The 21,024-nt window shown below is 35.0% G+C and overlaps 3 protein-coding genes across 3 annotated transcripts in view; 1 reads left to right on the top strand and 2 right to left on the bottom strand.

Annotated features, from left to right (window-relative positions):
- The window catches only part of LOC131430315 (leucokinins), a 17,420-nt gene extending 9,620 nt beyond the window's left edge, over nt 1–7,800 (bottom strand). The window contains exon 1 of the mRNA XM_058595189.1: nt 7,451–7,800. Coding sequence (XP_058451172.1) covers nt 7,451–7,736 — 286 coding nt within the window. The 5' untranslated portion in view covers nt 7,737–7,800. The remainder of the gene's footprint in view (nt 1–7,450) is intronic.
- LOC131430316 (COMM domain-containing protein 4) overlaps nt 1–13,701 on the top strand; it is a 27,436-nt gene extending 13,735 nt beyond the window's left edge. The window contains exons 2-3 of the mRNA XM_058595191.1: nt 12,955–13,095; nt 13,163–13,701. Coding sequence (XP_058451174.1) covers nt 12,955–13,095; nt 13,163–13,630 — 609 coding nt within the window. The 3' untranslated portion in view covers nt 13,631–13,701. The remainder of the gene's footprint in view (nt 1–12,954; nt 13,096–13,162) is intronic.
- LOC131430317 (uncharacterized) lies at nt 13,699–21,024 on the bottom strand. Its single transcript, XM_058595192.1, has 4 exons — nt 20,869–21,024; nt 20,593–20,799; nt 14,008–14,097; nt 13,699–13,947 (listed from the first exon to the last, which is right to left on the bottom strand). The coding sequence occupies exons 1-4, from the start codon at nt 20,938–20,940 to the stop codon at nt 13,789–13,791; spliced, it is 528 nt and encodes a 175-aa protein (XP_058451175.1). The 5' UTR covers nt 20,941–21,024; the 3' UTR covers nt 13,699–13,788.

Here is a 21,024-nt window from a genome sequence, read left to right as displayed (position 1 = left end):
CCGAAAGCCGCCATCTTGGATTTCAAAATCACTTCAGACACCAATATTCAACATCTACTCATCATACCCGTTCCAAAAATACCCATATTGCATGGGTTTAGATGAATTTTCATGAACCGAAAGCCGCCATCTTGGATTTCAAAATGACTCCAGACATCAATATTCAACATCTACTCATCATACCCGTTCCAAAAATACCCATATTGCATGGGTTTAGTTGAATTTTCATGAACCGAGAGCCACCATGTTGGATTTCAAAATGACTCCAGACACCCATATTCAACATCTACTCATCGTACCCGTTCCAAAAATACCCATATTGCATGGTTTCAGATGAATTTTCATGAACCGAAAGCCGCCATCTTGGATTTCAAAATCACTTCAGACACCAATATTCAACATCTACTCATCGTACCCGTTCCAAAAATACCCATATTGTATGGTTTCAGATGAATTTTCATGAACCGAAAGCCGCCATCTTGGATTTCAAAATCACTTCAGACACCAATATTCAACATCTACTCATCGTACCCGTTCCAAAAATACCCATATTGCATGGTTTCAGATGAATTTTCATGATCCGAGAGCCGCCATCTTGGATTTCAAAATGACTCCAGACATCGATATTTAACATCTACTCATCATACCCGTTTCAAAAATATCCATATTGCCATGGGTTTAGATGAATTTTTACGAACCGAATTTCACTATCAACAATTTCAAATTACTTCAGACATCGAGATTCGACACCACCCATTCCAAAAATAATCATACTGCATGATAAGATTTGGTTGAAATTGATTTTCAAAACTTCACTCACCTCATTGAATATCACCATGTGATAGTGAAAATCTTTGCATGGCTGATAATTGTGAGAATGATTTTCAATGATGATAATTTATAATCATGTGTGAGTTTACGAAACATCACTATGGTGATATTGGACGGGGTGTGATATTTTCCATACTCACTTCGAGTGATCACAATTATCATTGATATTGTAGATAGTGATAATCGCTGTCGAAAATCGCGCATGATTTTCTGCAGCGGTGAGATTTGATTATTTGATATTTTCGCAACACTGGACACATTGTCATCATTGTCATCAGTGTCACAGACTAAGAACTGTGATCACTATTGCATCAGCAGAATTTTTCCCACACAGCAGAATTTTCCCGCACAGCTGAACTGAACGGGTTGCCAACAAACTTGGCACAGGTACTTCTTGCATAGGGATTTAAAGGGGAGGAAGTGTAGCAAGTATCATTAACAGGGGGGGGGGGGGGGGGGGGGGGGGGGATATGGTCATGGGAACAAATGTTGGGTGTAATGTTCAAATGGCATAACTCCTGAACTACTGAACGGATTGCCACCAAAGTTGGTACATGTACTTCTAGCTCTTCAGAAATGGTACTTTTTGAAGACCATAGATACTTTTTGCGCAATCTAGATATGATTATAAGAGTAGTCGTGTGGGGTGGATGTAGTAGGTGCCTCTAAAAAGGGGGATGTAATGTTTGTAACTGCATAACTCCGAAACTACTGAACAGATTGCTATCAAATTTGGCACAGATACTTCTTGCTCTTCAGAGATTATCATTAGGATACCTTCAGGGGGAGAGTGTATAGCAAGTATCCTTAACATAGGGGGAGGGGGTCAATTACAAAATTTATATAATTTGAAAAGAATCGACAATTACTCAGGGTAACCATGGAGAAGATCTGTAATAAGCTCACTGACAAAAAAGAAGTTAAATCAATATAGATTATCAGGTTAGTTTGAGGGTGAGGAAGTGTAGCAAGTGGGAAGTATAAAGTAAAATTGATCGGATTTTACACAAAAATGGTACTTCTCGATCAATACACTGAAGTCTTTTTTAAGCGAGTTTACGTACCGCATAAAAAAAACCGTATAACTCTGAAAATTCGCATAAAAAACCGCATGACTCTGAAACTTCGCATAAAAACCGCAGAAGGGAAACCGCATAACTCTGAAAATTCGCATAAAAAACCGCATAACTCTGAAACTTCGCATAAAAAACCGTATAACTCTGAAACTTCGCATAAAAAAACTGCATAACTCTGAAAATTCGCATACAAAAGACCTTAGTGTACTGCATATTTCTAGAAGAGTAAACATTTCTGAAGTGGCCCCCCAACTTTTCACGAGGTAACCGATTTTATAATAAGTGTTGTTGTTTTGTAGTATTAGTATCTACGAACATATTCGTGAAATATTTCGTAGATATTCGAATTTTTTATACTATTTTTAGTTACATTAACATTTATATACCTTTTCATTGTAATGCTTCCTGAAACTCAAGTTCTCTTTCGAATTATACGAAACTTTGCAAATGCATAAACAACTATTTTGGTCATAGAATGAAGAAAAAAATATTTAAAAATGTTCAATTTTACTAAAATTTCTACTTAAATTTTCCAAAGAAATCGATATTAAAGTACTTTCTTCACGCGATTTTTGTTTCAGTTAAATGCTAAAATGTTGCATATGTCATTGGTTTTCATAATCAACAAAAAATCTTTGTGCTCAAATAGGGTTTTTGAAATATTTGATTTTTTGTATACGCGAATCGGTATGGTGCGGTGTCGTCGGTGTGATTGAAGCGAGCTGCGACAGGTTTGGACAAGTAGGCATAGAAAATGATTTTTTGCCTTTCTCATCTCAACTTTTTTAAATTGTAGTATTTCGATGAATTTTTTCTGTAATATATAAGAGAAAATGAATAATATGTGAAGGGCTTCATTACTGAACTAGGTAGATTAAAACAGGGTTTTCTATGAAATGTACCTCAGGAAATGTATTAATCACATATTATTTCACAAGTTCGACTCTAGATTATTCTTTATTTTCTGGTAGTTCGAACAGAACATTTAATCTTACATATTAAATCTTACATTCGCGTGTTGTTTTAATCGTCATTACGTTTTTAAATCAATGTTGTCTATTTTGAATGTCTGGTTTGTTTATCATGCAAAAATCAAAGTTTATATTTTTGAATGAATCCTTTACTCAATTGAATAGATTATGCGCAGTAGGAATTCGATTGTTTTTGATATGATGCAAACTAACTTTATACGCGTGTCTTTTCACGGTTCTTCCAAAGAATTCCATTCGGTCCTAATTTTATAATCTTTCTCATGAAGTGCAGTAAATGCACTGAACTTGTATCGTTAATCTTTTTTTCCGAAATAATCACAAACTTTTGTTTTTTCTTAGACTATTTTGTGATATGTGATCAATAAATTTCCTGACGTACATTCAATAGAAAAACCTGTTTTAATCAACCTAGTGCTGTAATGATGCCCTTCTCATATTATTCATTTTCTCTTATAAAGGGTGATTTTTTAAGAGCTTGAGAACTTTTTTAAACAATAAAACGCATAAAATTTGCAAAATCTCATCGGTTCTTTATTTTAAACGTTAGATTGGTACATGACATTTACTTTTTGAAGATAATTTCATTTAAATGTTGACCGCGGCTGCGTCTTAGGTGGTCCATTCGGAAAGTCCAATTTTGGGCAACTTTTTCGAGCATTTCGGCTGGAATAGCCCGAATTTCTTCGGAAATGTTGTCTTCCAAAGCTGGAATAGTTACTGGCTTGTTTCTGTAGACTTTAGACTTGACGTAGCCCCACAAAAAATAGTCTAAAGGCGTCAAATCGCATGATCTTGGTGGCCAACTTACCGGTCCATTTCTTGAGATGAATTGTTCTCCGAAGTTTTCCCTCAAAATGGCCATAGAATCGCGAGCTGTGTGGCATGTAGCGCCATCTTGTTGAAACCACATGTCTACCAAGTTCAGTTCTTCCATTTTTGGCAACAAAAAGTTTGTTAGCATCGAACGATAGCGATCGCCATTCACTGTAACGTTGCGTCCAACAGCATCTTTGAAAAAATACGGTCCAATGATTCCACCAGCGTACAAACCACACCAAACAGTGCATTTTTCGGGATGCATGGGCAGTTCTTGAACGGCTTCTGGTTGCTCTTCACTCCAAATGCGGCAATTTTGCTTATTTACGTAGCCATTCAACCAGAAATGAGCCTCATCGCTGAACAAAATTTGTCGATAAAAAAGCGGATTTTCCGAATGGATCACCTAAGACGCAGCCGCGGTCAACATTTAAATGAAATTATCTTCAAAAAGTAAATGTCATGTACCAATCTAACGTTTAAAATAAAGAACCGATGAGATTTTGCAAATTTTATGCGTTTTATTGTTTAAAAAAGTTCTCAAGCTCTTAAAAAATCACCCTTTATATCACAGCAAAAATTCATCGAAATACTACAATTTAAAAAAGTTGAGATGAGAAAGGCAAAAAATCATTTTCTATGCCCCAAACTTGTCCAAACCTGTCGCAGCTCGCTTCAATCACACCGACGACATTCGCTCGCGCGGTGCACTTTGCATACAGCGCGCGTATACAAAAAATCAAATATTTCAAAAACCCTATTTGAGCACAAAAAATTTTTTGTTGATTATGAAAACCAATAACATATGCAACATTTTAGCATTTAACAGAAACAAAAATCGCTTGAAGAAGGTACTTTAATATCGATTTCTTTGGAAAATTTAAGCAGAAATTTTAGTAAAATTGAACATTTTTAAATACTTTTTTCTTCATTCTATGACCAAAATAGTTGTTTATGCATTTGCAAAGTGTCGTATAATTCGAAAGAGAACTTGAGTTTCAGGAAGCATTACAATGAAAAGGTATATAAATGTTAATGTAACTAAAAATAGTATAAAAAATTCGAATATCTACGAAATATTTCACGAATATGTTCGTAGATACTAATACTACAAAACAACAACACTTATTGTAAAATCGGTTACCTCGTGAAAAATGGGGGGGCCACTTCAGAAATTTTTACTCAGCAACTAAGTGAGGCTCACAAAAATATTCACAAGTGGGAGGAATAATAAGTATTCCAACATTGATCTGAATTGACGAAATCATACAATCAATGTGCATATGTTTATGTAAATTGAGAAAACTGTCGACTCAAGGTAATGGAAATAAGTTTACAGCAATATTTGTATTAACTGAATCGTTATTCTAAAGATATCTCCTCCCCGGTGAATGACCAAAATGGCTAAAGCCGGGGTAAAATGAATGATATAAAAAAATTATTCTATAGTACGAATGTAGTTATGATGTTAAACAGCCTTTCGTTATAAAATAATCATTATCAGTTGGAAAATTTCGAGCAATTATGTGGAAATAATCGGTTCAATCGGGTTGTCGTCTAAGTTGTATTTCATTACAATCAGAGTATCAATTGGGAGGGCAATTTCTAGAAAATTTGTTCGGCCTTGGCTTCACGAAACATTTCCGAGCAATGTCGGGTAAATCAGCTAGCAATACAATACTATATAACATGATATAATATAATATAACATAATAAAATATTATATGGTATAGTATAACATAATGAAATATGATAAAATATAATAGAACATAACACAATATAATAAACATATTGTAATATAGTAGAATACAATAAAATATAATATAATGCAATGCAGTATAATACCATACAACATAATATAACATAACATAGAATAATATATGACGATAATATATGAAATAATTTGCTATGATATAATATAACATTTAATGTCGCAGTGTAAGTTATGCTCTCCTTTCGTCACAGTACTGCAGGAAATATAATATATTTCTTTTAATAGTAATAATAATAATAATAATAATAATAATAATAATAATAATAATAATAATAATAATAATAATAATAATAATAATAATAATAATAATAATAATAATAAATAATGTAATAAACAACAGAATTGTATGTTATAATATACTATGATAAACATTGAACTTATAAGCCATTTCGCACCCTTTCATTCTGCTACTAACACAGAAGGCGCTGGCATCCAGTCGACGCCGTTCTATTGACCAAGTGTCAGACACGCGGGGAGGCATGAGATAGGAACTTGTGAGGATTTAGTTATCTCACCATTTGACGACCACGTTGCTGATTTATATCAAAATGAAGTAAAATCCAAAAAACTTATATTTTTTAAATTATAATCCTTGTTTTTATCTATCATTTCACGATAAAAATGAAAGCGTATTTTTTCAATTCTGAAATTTTCTCCCAGAAAATTTAAGAAAGCGTACTCTTGATTTGGTTCACGAAGGACATCTGAAGATGACGGCCATGAAACAAAGATTTCGTGCAAAAGTATGGTGGCCTAAAATGGATACCCAAGTAAAAAAGTAAGGGAGACCAGGGCTAGGCCGAACACGGGGTTAAATCGGACAGATTAAATATCTCTTAAAATCAGCAATTATTTCGATCTAAGGATTGATTATTCCGTTCTTTAACATATTCGGAAAGAATATGTACTTCATTTTGATTACTATATTAGATATATTAGAGTAGCCAAAATCCCTTCGTCACCCTATATCACTATACCTCCGGAACTAGAAATGACAGCCAGTTGATCTTCAAATTTGATTCACAATTCAAAAGTAGGTTTCAAACGAGCCTAAGTTTGAAGAAATTGGTTCAGCCAAGAAAATTGTGCGGGGAGAGAAGAATGCGATTTGTCGGTTACATCACTTATACTATTATATCTCCGCAACCAGAAGTGACAGCAATTTTATGTTAAAACTTGATTCAAAATCCAAGAATAGTTTTCAAATAATCTTAAAATATTTAATGTCGGCTTAGCCATCGAATTGAGCACAAATCCTTCAAAGGTGCACATACAGACAGTTTGCGATCTCGTCGTGCTGAGTTGAATGATATATAACACTAGGGGTCTCTGAAGCTTCTCCCAAAAGCTTGTTTTTCAGTAGTTCTATTACCTTCCTATAGAGAAAGGCAAAACACTTTTAAATTGAAATTTTTGCACTTATCACGCTGTAGTTCTGGAATCGGAAGTCGGATCAAAATAAATGAAACCCTTTCATTTGAGACTAAGTTTGTAAAAACCGATACAATCTCTCTGAGATCAGTTAGTGCGCATATTTTCATTTTTGTCAGTTCTCACAGTGATTGCCACAAATTCCATTTAGGAGTAACGAATTAACCGCTTTGAACTTAATGCACTTAATCCAATTTTTCGTCGAGTGTTCAGTTACATGAATATTTTCGAACCTTCCATGTCCTATTTACACACTCTTCATTTTAAATAGCACTGAACTATTCCAGAAGTGCATGAAATTTAGTGGATAGAATATATCGAATCCATCATATCCTGGATGAAAACCTACGTTTTTTTTTGGATTCCACTTGTTCATTTACAGTGGTGCTCATCATTTATTTGTTTTGGATTTTATTCAATTTAAGACGTATAGAGAACCCGCTGAAGTTGGGACAAGTTCGATTTCAAATTCCAGTGGGCATAAAACTTCTTCGTCTTTTTTTAAAATTGCATTATTTAAAGCCACTCACCACTTTCTTCTACCTCGTCTAATCCATTCTCATCGCTTAATTTGATCATCCGAACATGTTTACTCCACTCATGGACAGCACATACGTCATTATGCTGAAAGAAACTGTTCATCACGTGTCTCCGGTAGCGATCCAACAGTGTTTCGGAGATCAAATTTTTTCTGGCTGTCCACTCACAATCGCTTATAATTTCGACTAATCGTTTATCACTTGCTTTCAGCTCCGAGCAACGAAACCCAACCACTGCCGCTAGCAATGTGAATGCGAGGTGTATTGATATTTTCATAGTTTGATTGTTGTCTTAAAAACTATAACCTAAAATAGAATGTCATGTTTACAAACGAGCAGCAATAAGTTAACTGATTTACCTGGGCGTCTCGGTAAACCCTTTTATAATCAACCATCGAATGGAATCGAAAGCCCACCCCATCGTGTTAAATGGACGGAAATCGTACTGTGCACGAATTCGCCGAACACCTTGCGACAAATATTGAACTCCTCCTGCCTCTGGACCAACTTGCTCCAATCGTCGTGTAGAGAGTAAAGACATTATTGTACTGTCCTTTCGGTAGTTGACGCAGTTGCCGGATTGCATGATTTGAATGTAAGTCAAGTCGAACCGTTTTACTATCGAGTGCTGAATGGCAGGATGAGGAGTTTATCTCGTTCCGTAGTGCAGACGAAGAGGGTCGTAAAGTGGGAGGCAAAATATGGTTGAGATGAAAAGCGTCGAAAGTCTACGACGACTTTCGACGCTTTTCATCTCAACCATATTTTGCCTCCACAACTTTGAGCCCAAGTGTACATCCTTTATGCGCAATCGAACCACTGAAGAGTGACTAATTGATGAGTCGTAGTTACTTTTTCCGTTGCTTGAATTTTGATGAATAAATTTCATTTATTCGCTTCAAAAGCTAATCCGGATAAGTGATTACGTGATGAATGGTAATGAATATTTGTATGGCAATTGCGTCTAATACGATGGGTGAGTGTCCATTTTTTCATTCATTCAGCCAAACTCCAGTGAACGAGAAATGTTTTGATCAAATTCGATAAAGGCCAACAAATTTAGGAAAGGGAAAGTAAACTCTGTCAAACTTTTTGAAGTTTATCAATCCTTTGTTGAAAACGTAATTTCTCATAGACTATTGAAAAAATCGATGTTATATTCTCGAAGTATTAAATTTGGTACGTATTTTATCTCATTACTCGAATTTTGAAGATTGCAATATCGATTGTGAAATTTGAAATTTTAATTTAAAAGATTGCAAAATCGATGGTATGTGAAAGTTTTAAAGACAACTTTTGACTACTTGAAAGATCAGAACAGGTTTGCGTGAACTCTCTTGCTGCTTAAAGACCTTCTTGAACATTTGACAACTTGAAAGTAAATATTAAAGAGGCACTCTGCGAATCGGTATAAAATATGGTCCATTTTCATTATTGTACAGTACAGGAACCGAAGAAGGCAGGCAAATTCTTTAGATGCACGTTTGATATAAACAATTCAAAATGGCGATCATATCGAACATCACCCGAGCTCAGTTTTAAAAAAGTCGACATCCCGTTAACACGATATCGTCCGAAGTTGAACTCTGAAACATCCAAATAATGTATTAAATTGTTCAGGAGACTTGTCTCAATTGTGCGAACCTCAATTTCTTTTGTGAATGTTTGATATTTAGCTACATATAAACATACAAAGATATATGCAAGAAGAACAAGGTGATTTCTTGTAGTTTTTATCAAAAATAAAATATTAAAACCAATTTTTCTATACATATTTGAGTTTCACGAACATTTCTGCCCAAAGTCTTGCGAAATAAAAAATGAAGATTCGTATCAATTGGATCAATAGCTTTATTTTTATCGCGTGCCGGACGGTTTCGAGAAAACGCGCTTCACAGTTTGTGTGCTTCAGAGGAATGGCATGGCGGGCATATTTGATTGAAATGTGCACTTTATTTTCTTGGAGATGGCTGAATCGAATTTTTTAAATTTAGATTAGAATAAAAAATCGTTTGAAAGACAGTGAAAAATCAGAATAAATGTATATAACATCGATTCGATTAGCATGTTTTATGATTGATGATGAATCAACTTGCCTATTAGTCAGATTAGTTTGTTATATCCGCTGCAGAAGCCCCGCAAGTTCAAACACCATCGAAATTGAAATTTTATTCCGGCTTGATTGTTTGATATCTACCTAGATTGACTCACAGAAAAATGATTCGAATGGAAGGTATCATAATGCGGGTCGGTTGCTTTAAATTCAACATTGCAAATTTTAAATCCCAGCTCACGGTTCCGGATTGGAAGTAATCAAGATACTACGAAATGAGACTATCATAAATTTATCAGATATGAATAGATTGAATCTGAAGCTAAAAATCAATATCCTTGACCAACCACAACTACGTAAAGAATCATCAGATTAACATAGTAGAAAGTACAGCAAGAACTAAAGATAAATCCATACGAGTTTTTTTTAAAGATTTTTTTATCTCTATTTCCAGTATATCCGGAGTCCGGCAAAACTAAAGTCGCTAATTTAAATCTACAACTAAAACTCCTAGACATCGAAAAAGTATTGAGCTGAGTTTAGATTCTGATTTGAGCACAGTTTAGATTTTGTTTTTTTTATTGCAGCGTCACTTTTGAAGACATTTTGAAATTTTTAACACTTCTCACTCTGTTTTTTTTTGGAAACAATCGGTCAACGATAAAGTTAAATAATTCAAGCATTAATTTGACTCCAAGCTTATGAAAATCATCTCTGAGGAAACATTGCAGAATTCAATGAACTGAGTCGAATGCCATATCACTTTATCCAATATTTATGACTCGAATTTTAAAGTTTTTGCCTTACCCTTCTTTGTTCGAACAAGTAAAAGCGTAAAATCATCTTAAAAAATATTTATTTTCAATTTAAAATTAATATTTGAATAAAAACTTTACTCAGTTTAAATAGGAATTACTTAGGAATGTTCTCAAATTTATTTTTTCCGTCTTTTCAAAATCAAATTCCAAATTATTGTTTTCAAAAGCATCTTCAGGTATGTGAAATTGGAAAATATGTTTGTTAATGCTCTTTATTGAAGCATAACATTACTCGGGTTGAAAGTCAAAAAACAAGATCGACAAAAGTGTTTGAACTCTTTTTTTTCTCAATTCTCTAGTATAGTTTTACCTGAAATATAACAGCCCTTGATATAGTATTTGGAATTGCTATAATCTTAATAAAATCTGGATGTTTGTTTCTGATTTGAAATCATATTTGTAACATAATAAGATATAAATATTAGGATCATATATAATTTTGATAGAATCCTGTTATGCTCTGTTGATCGGGTATTTTCTCGGAGATGGCTGAACCGATTTCAACAAGTTTCGTTTGAAAGCTACTACTGAACCATTTGTCAAGTTCGAAGATCAAATGGCTGTCACTTCTGGCTCCTGAGATATAATGGTATAAGTGACGTAACCGACGAAACGCGTAGTTTTTTGTTTCTCTCTATAGAAAGGTAATAGTATTTCTTGAAAACCGACTTTCGAACGGAGTCTCGAAGACCCGCAGTGTTATACACCATTCGACTTAGCTCGACGAGATCGAAAAATGTATGTGTGTGTACTTTTCAAAAAAAAAAAAATTTGCCGCTCAATTTTCTTGGAGATGGCTTATTGAATTTCAATAAGCTTAGGATCGTTTGAAAGTTATTGTTGGATAATTTAACAAGTATGAAGATCCGATGGCTGTCAGTTCTGGTTTCGTAGATGTAATGGTATAAGTGACGTAACGACCAAACTCATTCCCGTTGGATTTTCTCGGGTATGTATGAACCAATTTCAATAATTTTAAGCAGGTTCGACAAAACGCTCATAAGACCGGTGATCCTCTACGGACACGAAGCATGGATTTTGCTCGAGGAGGACCTGCAAGAGTTTTCGAGCGACGCGTGATAAGGACGATCTTCGGTAGTGTGCAGTCTACGGAGAACCCAGCATCCAGAAGGTGACCAAAGCCGGAAGAATACGGTGGGCAGGGCATGTTGCAAGAATGCCGGACAACAACCCTGCTAAACTGGTGTTTGCCACAAATCCGTTTGGAACAAGAAGGCGAGGAGCGCAGCGGGCTAGATGGGTGGACCAGGTAGAACGTGATCTGGCGAGCGTTGGGCGTGATCGAGGATGGAGAGCGACAGCCACAAACCGAGTATTGTGGAGTACTATTGTTGATTATGTGTTATCTTAAATGTGATGTAGTGCAAATAAATGCATGTGTGTAGGCTCGTTCAAGATCTTTATTGGGCTGTAGATCTAGTTCGTAGCTCGTTTGGTTGCCAATTCAAGTTTCGGAGATATAATCGTACAAATGACGTTGCCCGGGTTGCGGGTTCAATGCATAGGGCGCTGGTCTTACAAGCCAGTTGTCGTATGCTCAAGTCCCAACCTGGAAAGATTTTTAGTGTCCATTGGATCGTAGTACTAACCATGCGATGATTCTGAATGGCTAAACGTTGGAACAGGAAGGTCAAAATTCCATAAAACAGAAAGTAATGCCAAGACTTTGCCTTTTTGACGTAACCGACCAATCAATGTGACCAATGATCAATTTCAATTGTAGTATTACTGATACATTTGGCTTGAGGAATGTTGCCGAATATGTGACATTAGCGCTGAAGCATGCTTTTGTGAGTTACCCAAATCAATTTGCATCAAAAGTTAGTTTCATGTTTTCACGTTTCGTCTTCGACTCATCAGCAAATTAAAGTTAATGCTTTTTGCAAAATACTTGTTTGCGCCGCAGCGCAATGTCTAACCTGACGTGCCGAAAGAACAAAACAAATTTGACGGCATACTGACCGCTAACAGGTTTTAGTCATTTGGGGGTTTGGTACCTCGTGGGAAATCAGTTCCGGGGGCTAGCATCAGCAGTTCAACATAATCTGCTGATGCACTGATGAGTCGAAGACGAAACGTAAAAAAACATGTAACATGTCATGTGCACTTTGCACAAACTGGTTACCCACGAGGTACCAAACCACCAAATGATAAAAAATTAGTCCAAATTAATGTCAGAAATTGTCCTAATATAAAAAGTCATATCGGATTTGGTACGCTGTCAATACAGTGGTTTCTAGACAACGAAGTGGATTTTTCCGGAAAGAGCTTCACCTTCCAACCAGCATAATTCATAAATAAAGGTCATTTCTCAAACAAAAAATGAAAAAGGATTCGACAGAGATGAAGAGGTGGTAGAAAAAATGCAGCTCAAGTTAGCCAGCATAGTGTTCGTCGAAAAATATTGAGAAATAAGTCGGTGAAGAAGTATTTTCGAGAACGCGTTCCATAAACCATGATTCTCGGTGCCAGTCTTACCTGTCAGCCACAGATACTGACAAGTTGAAAACGAAGCATTCAGACATCGAATAAAAGATGGTTTCTTATCAAGAAACTTTATACAATGTCTAAAACTTACATTAATAATACTTTTTTTTCTTCAGAAATTTCGTTTTTGCGGTGAAGGAGACTGCCCGGACTGGGTACTCGCTGAGATCCACGCGAACTTAGCACTGCTCACCATAGAGCAGCTGAGTCAAGTTGTTCACCATGTAACAATGTGCATTTTGGGAGAGGAAATCCCGGTAAATAGAATCAATCGTAGTTTAATTAACTAGTGCATTCAAGTTGTTTTTGTTCATGTATAAACAGGAAGATAACATTCGAACCATATTCGGCATATCTAAAGGAACAATGGATACCCCGAAAGCTGCCTTTGCGTGCATTCGGTTTCTACTGGTAAGTGCCGCTCGGTTCAATACTGAAAGTTCAGTATTTGCTACGGAACTCCAACAGTTAGGATTGCCCAAGGATCATACTACAGTTATGAGCCGAGTACTCGATGAATACGTTGGGAAGATTCGGGCTAAGCTCGGCCAGTCCAGTCTCACGATTAACGAATTGCAAGATGTTACAAGTAGTGTTCCAGAAAACACCGTCAACTGCATCCAATTACAGTTCGACATAAAGAATGAAATCGTCAACGGAGTACCACAGCAAACAACTCACAGAATAAATATCAACCGCAGTGATATTCCAGTGTTGTTGAAGGAACTAAAAACTGCTAAAGGTTTTATGGATGATTACGATTACGAATCGAAACATAGTGAGTTTAAGTAAAGCTCATTATGGAAACAATATTAATAGTTATCTAAGTTATATGGGAACGTAAATAAAATGTTAAAAAATTATTCAAGAATGGCTTGAAAATATTTATTTGGTTAATTTATCCTCTAAAACTCAAAGACACAATGAAAAGTATATTTAATTTTAACACATTAACTACCAGAATCGCGGAATGGATCCAATGTATGGTTCACTTTCTTATAAATGCGTTTGAGATACAAACACAACACGTGGTCCGCCCAGTTTCCAAACTCCAAATAGTATTTGACGTTGCGACGGTAGAAGTCCAACTTCAGAAGGCCCGCTTTCATCTGAAACAACATGAGATACTTCAAGATTTATTCAATATACCAAGAATATAAAAAGGATACCTCACAGTAGCGATAACTCCTAAGGCGCGCCGGTGTGTGATGTACGGTATAATAGTGTTTGAATAATTGTGATGATTTTTCGAACAGTATCTGTGAATAACGAAAAGGGAACCGTAAGATGCTTAGTTGTAACAGTAAACCATCGAAAATTTCAACTGGTTAGATTGGCCTATTGGCATGAATTATCATTGAAATCTATGGGTCCCATCAGTAATTAGTAAAAGATTCAGATTGATGGATCTTGGTTTCACTATAGTCATTTGTTTCGCGAATTATATCTTCAAAAGTATTCGGAGTTCAACTTTGAAACTGTGCAATGATGTTCTCTGATAATAGGGGAATGAGGGCAAAGCGGGTATGCTTGATATCTTTTTTAGATCATGGTTCCAGGAATCGTTTTCGTCAGTTTTCCTTGGTGCTACAATCCTACTGACATTAAGAATTCTTCCAGGTCGGGGCACGAAAATACGACAACTGATTTTTGAGAGTAGCGCCATATGCATTGAACCGCGAAACCCGGGCTGTGCTTACTACGAATCAGAAATAAAAAAATTTCATCAAGGCAAAGCGGATAGGACAAGGCGGGGTATTGCACAACATTCAGCGAAGTGTAACTTTACTTTGTCCGAGTGGGTGCAAAATCTGGTACATCTTACTGATACAATCCTTCCTTCGTTGGTCTAATACTTTGGATAATTGGACCACAGTTGAACGTTTTTTCCTAAGAGGGCAGTACACTGACACCAGCTTGCTGGCAGCCAGCAGAAGTGTAAACGGGGCAATAAGCAAACAAAAAGCTCTGAGTAGCTCTAATGTTTCAGAAGTATGTGCACCTGTACCTCAATTCATTCGACGAATCAAAGATTTATCTTCGTTTGGTCAATTAAAAAACACTTTCTGAAAATTCTAGTATCTGTTTGACAGTTAGTTTTCACGATATTCTGTATTTACAGAAATTCGGTTATTGGAAAATGATTTTACCATATAGACAGCACAATTTTTACCGTGCTCGGTGACTCTTCAGATTTACTGTATGAATATTATCATCCCTATTTCGATCGAATCGGATTTTGTCGAACGAATGTAATAATTTGCATTCTGTAATTCGATCGAGTGATGCATTTGTATGAATGAAAAATTTCGTGTTCGTTCGAAACAATCCGATTCGAACGAAATACAGAATCGGGCTGTATATCTATTTACAGGACTCTGTAATGAAAACTTGCATAAAACTGATCGTCCGGTGAAAAAGAGCATAATTTTTGTAAAATGAAATTCACGTACTGAAATATCGGTTTGTATCTATTGATTACCGAAAAAAAATTACCGACTAGTATCTATTGATTACCGAAAAAAAATTCATCAAAAAAATTACCGACTACAGGAATCAAAACTTAGTGTGTATAAATATTCGTAAGCAATGGTTAATGATAACGGCATTGTCATTAGACTTTATAAGGCAGGGCGCAAAGCGAACACTTACTAAACATAACGAATAATTAAGATAAAAATATGTCGTTTTCGCTTGAGAAAACTGAAACTGACCCAGCATAGTTTCATCAAACAAACACTTTTCACGTAGCTGTGTTGGTTTCGTACTTAGCAACAGGGATTTGAGCAAACCTGATATAAAAACCAGGTTCGAAACTGACTCGATTTTCAGTTCAATAACGTTCGAAATTAGCTTCAAACAAACGATTTGACAGCAGTTAGGGTGGAAACTGGTTTAGGTTTGGCATCAAGCGAAAACGACAATAGTTTTAGTCGGGTTACAAGCCACTAAAGACAGTGAAAATTTTCATACAATAAATGCAATAAATATCTCATTTAAAAGGTCAAAATAATCATTATATCAAAATGTCCCCGCTTCCTCTATATGTATCGACAAAGCCATTCAAAAAATCAATTTTCTATGGAGTGTCCCCAATAACCAAATATCGCAGCTGATTTAATTCGATTATATTTGTTCCTATTGGTACATTCTCTCGACACCTGCCAATGAAAAATGGAACCAAGAAAAGGTGGATTCTTTCGGAAATTTTCGTATCGGCAGTAGTGATTTGCAACGTTTTTATCGTTTATTCAATTGTACAAATAGATATCAGCAATAAAACTATACTCGGAGTAAAAGAAAATCGATTTCAAAGTGATTACTACTACTTTTTTTGGTGAAAACTACGATTACACATGAAAAATCTTCAGAAATGTGTGAAATTGGGTGAAGTTAGGTTTTTTCGGATCAACATTTTTTTGAACAGAAACCAGTGTAATGTTGATTTCTCGAGTCTTAGAATGTATAGCGATCGAGTACTATTTATTTTGGATACCTTATTTGTTATTTCCAGGCATTTAAAAAAATGGTATCAAACCATGTTTAATGCTCTATTCTAAATAAATAGTGGATTTCGAACAATGAACTAAGATCAACATTATCACCTCAGAGTAAAAACTTTTTCTTCAACTTCTACTATGATTTTTCAAATGAATTTGCCTGTTTTCATAAAAAATTGTTGAAAAGGTGGAGTAATTTGAAATTTTCCTACCGATTTGACAGATCTTGCTGAAAGTATCATCTCTAAACAAGCAGCGCCTCTACATTTCAGTTTAGCGACAATATGCCAATTGCATCTACAATAAATTTTCACCTAAGATAAACTCTAGATTATGATGTCCCATCCCGCTTGTGAGGAATTCTGACAACCGGCAGAAGCCTGGCTGCATTTCGGCTGCTAGCAAAATTGCCCAGGCGATATGACCATATCTCAGCTGCTGGAAGTCCGATTTTGAAAATTTGTTTATCATTAGACAGATACGTCTATCACAACATAAATGGAACACACAATTTCTCAATTGTACTTTGGTAATGAAAGTTATGATTAAAAAAGTCACCAAAAGTCCAAGCATAAATTATCGGAAACTTCGTATTTTCTGAAAATGTTTCAAAAAAATTGGATATTTTCACAGAAATTTTAGAATATTAGAAGTATTCGAAGAATGCTAAATACAGCTAAGCATTTTTGTACACCAATCGATTGAATTTGATACCAGCTATAATCAGACCCAGTCAGCTTGGAGCGAAATCAATCTCCAGTTCAGCAACGCCATCGCAAGGCATCACATTCAACATATCATGTCAATTGTATGGTCTAAGAAATTTTGCTTACCAACTCAATGAACTTAGCAACGTGTAAAATTTTAGGAGTAAAATCTTATATTTACTTCAAAATCTCAAAAAATCTACATTTTCGTGGAATTTGATTGAAAGATTGATTTCGCTCCAAGCTGACAGGGTCTGCCTACTTATATGTATGAGATTCGACGCGGACTCACCTGAGGGCGACATGCTCGCAAAAAAGGATGTTGCCAATGATTTGTTCGGGAAATGTGAGAGCTGCATATCTTGTTAATATGATGTCTTTGCTATAATGTACGGGAATAAATAGTTTCAAATTTACAAAAGAAAATCCAAAAATTCGATATACCACAGAAATTTTTAAATTAAAATAAAATAAAACCTTTCTTTGCATTCCTCGTTGAGTTCCTAGTACTGTTGAGACTTGAAAATAAAAGTAAAAATATCGAGTTTTTATTAGATTTTTAGTATATATAGAATTCTTTTTTTTCTACAAATTTTAGCTAATACCAAATTCAATCTACGTAAAAGATCATAGATGTTTGTTTTACATTTTCCAATATATTTAATTCGGAAACTTCCACGAAAATGTAGATTTTTTGAGATTTTGAAGTAAATATAAGATTTTACTCCTAAAATTTTACTCGTTGCTAAGTTCATTGAGTTGGTAAGCAAAATTTCTTAGACGTGCACTTACGTCAAATTCACGTAAGTGCCTACTACGTTTTAAATTTTAAAAACTTCTGTGAAAATATCGATTTTTTTAGATTCTTGGTAAATATAAAATATAAAATTTTTGAAATTTCAGCTGAAAGTATATTTAGCCGGTTAATACACGAACATTCTTGAATGCGTGCTTAGCTAAGTCACATTAATTAATTGAAGCAATATTCAATCGATTGGTGATCAACAATGCCTAAATGTTCGATAAGATTTTCATACTATGTGTCAAACAGGTTTAATTTTATTTGATTTTAAAATTTCTGTGAAATACCTAATTTTTGGATTTGCTGTAGTAAGTTTGAAACTATTTTTTCTCGTACATTATAGCTGGTATCAAGTTCAATCGGTTGGTGAACAAAAATGCCTAGCTGTATTTAGCATTCTTAGAATACTTCTACTTCTAGAGTCAGTCAAAATTAGAGTTCCCACTTTTTTTACCCCCTTGGTATTCGGAGTTTCTAACACTAACACAATAATTGAACTGCAACTGACGGTGAACTGAGTTCATCGAGGGGTCCTATTTGAATGGTATATGAAAGATCATAGATCGTTCCATCTTGAGTTTATCCTTGTTATCACAATAGATCAAATTGTTATATTGGGGAAATCGGGGAAAATACGCTTACATGTAGAAGAAATGGAGTGTATTTCCAAGAAACAAAATTCGCATCAACTTTTCTATAGATACCTAAAAATTTTCTAGTTTTAACAAAATATTTGAAGTGCTACCGAATGGGTCATTCGGAAAACCCTCAGAGAAAACGCTTTACGGGGCAAATACACTAATTTAAATTATAGAATTTTAGATTGAATTAACATATCTTAAACGAAATGCATGGATTTCATTTACGTTTGATTATATCATTACTATTATTTGAAAAGATTTTTTTTATTATAGCGGTTTTAACCTTAAGGCCATTCACCTCTTCGGGACAGAAAAACTTTCTGACTCTATGTGCGGAGTTGGGAATCGAACCCAGGTGGCCTGCGTGAAACGCTCTATATTTGAGAAAGATGTTCTCCACGAATAATAAATTATTCTATCAATTGACTATATTTCTATACAATGTGGTCTCGAAACCATGGAAATGAATTATCATATTTGTTTGAGTCGAAAAGTTGGTCGGTACTTTAAACGTTACTAAATATAAACAAATTAAACCTGAAATTTCACAGTTTGTCGATTTTCCCTCGTATTTTTTTTAATTAAGAAATTCTACGCCATTTTGTATAAAACGATCAAATTAAAAATTTTTAACTAATATGATTTATTAAAACTTCTAACTCTAAAAAAATTTTCTTCGATTTTGAGTTCGGCGAAAGTGACAAAAGATCTTCGAAAATACAGAAAGAAAATCGTTAGGTTTAGGTGCGTGACTTCCAAACCTGTAAAACCTGAGTTTGCTTTCTTTTATTATGCTACAACAGCTGATCTGAGTTGTTTGATGTCTTCACAATAGTTGCTCAGTGTAGTTTGGAGATTTTTTTAAACTTAAAACCCATGTTCCAAAACTCACTGTAAAGACACACAAAAAACTAACTTTTTTATTTGAAGAAATACAATTTTGAAATCTTCCACAATATTGTTGATAAACTCAAATACTATAACTTTGTCGAAGACATAAACCATCTGCCTCATATGGTGAGCAACTATTGTGAAGACATCAAACAACTCAGATCAGCCGTTGTAGCATAATAAAAGAAAGCAAACTCATATTACCACCACTAGCAGCAGTGGTGCTAGATATATTAAGGAATGAGCCATCGTTCGGACCTTGTGTCGGTTTTTCTTTAATAACATTTTTTACAGATGTCGGATTATGCTACAGTCTTCGAAGGTTTTCTTCCTCATTAAATTTCCTACAAAAATTACATGCCCGCTGATTTTTTGAGTATATAGGATGACTTCCTGATGATTTTTTTGTTAAAAGTTAGTTTTCCCATACTAAATCCCATACAAACTTTGAACCGCGGGCGCGAAAATATAGTTTCTCCTATCGAGCTAAAATTTTGCATAGTTTCTATGGGACCCAAAAGGAACACGAAAAGTTTAGTGGAGCTGAAATCAATATTTTGTCCCACCCTACTATATACCTTCATCTTCAGGGCAAGCGTTCAATGGAAGTCGATGTTCGTGTGAATTGCTTGCTGTAGAGAACCAAATTGACCAAAAAGCCATCTTTTAATTTGAAAGAAAACCACAATATCAACTCGATTTTTGTGTGAGTATGGTTACAAACTAAAGAGAGTGTGAATTGCTTGCTGTAGAGAACCAAATTGGCCAAAAAGCCATCTTTTAATTTGAAAGAAAACCACAATATCAACTCGATTTTTGTGTGAGTATGGTTACAAACTAAAGAGCTTTTACGGAAAAATAACACGGAATTGGAATGAAAACTGTTGTCAAGTGTGTTTAAGCCGGTCTCTCTGCAAAAGTGTAGTATGATATAAATTCACTACATTAATTATTTTTTAAGGTTTTTGTTTTCTTTTATAGACTACTATGGTAAGTTTAAATTTCCTTTTAGACTACTATCGTAAGAATCATTCAATTTTGTCGTAAGCAACTAACGAAATTGGATGTACAGTGGATAAGCACTTAACAATTCACAGAGTAATTGGCTAAAAAGAATTTAAATGATGCAAATACAAGTAACACTATCACAATAATAAAACTTCGTATGTTATCTTGAATAAATGTATGATCAGGCCAAGACATGTCTACTTACATCACAGCATTTGATTTCCACAGTTGGCAACGATATTGGCCTTAAGTATTCTGTTGAAACCGTAGTGTATTTGTACAACAACTCTGTGAGTAGTTCTTCTAGCTCCCACAGGAGCATCAAAAATTCCTTATCACACAAATCCCATGTTTCAATAATGCTGTCATAATGCTCCAGAAAGTATTTCGTTTCGATAATAAAATTATACACCTGCAAGAAAGTTCAGCGTGATTCAATGGGAACTAAATGTTGGAGAAGCGAGCAAAGGTGCATCAATACCAGCTTCCAGTTGGCGACATCTTCGGGAGTCTTGGCGCTACGCAGATACTTGACTGTGTCCTCTAAGATCATTTCGATCACTTTCCGCTTCAAGATCAAAATGGGAACTGAGCTTCGTTTCTCAAGTGAAGGTCAAACGAAAGAAAGCATTTCCAT

The sequence above is a fragment of the Malaya genurostris genome, chromosome 2 (assembly GCF_030247185.1).
Source record: "Malaya genurostris strain Urasoe2022 chromosome 2, Malgen_1.1, whole genome shotgun sequence".
Classification (NCBI taxonomy): Eukaryota; Metazoa; Arthropoda; class Insecta; order Diptera; family Culicidae; genus Malaya; species Malaya genurostris.
Note: the sequence above shows the minus strand (reverse complement) of the source record. Positions and strands in the feature narration are given on the sequence as shown.

Excerpts from the sequence above, each read along its gene's own strand:
- LOC131430317 (XM_058595192.1), bottom strand. The coding sequence starts at position 20,940 with ATGATCTTAGAGGACACAGTCAAGTATCTGCGTAGCGCCAAGACTCCC. Across the intron at positions 20,800-20,868 it reads ATGTCGCCAACTGGAAGCTG|GTGTATAATTTTATTATCGA; the intron begins GTATTGATGCAC and ends ACTTTCTTGCAG. Across the intron at positions 14,098-20,592 it reads TGGAAATCAAATGCTGTGAT|ATACTGTTCGAAAAATCATC; the intron begins GTAAGTAGACAT and ends CGTTATTCACAG.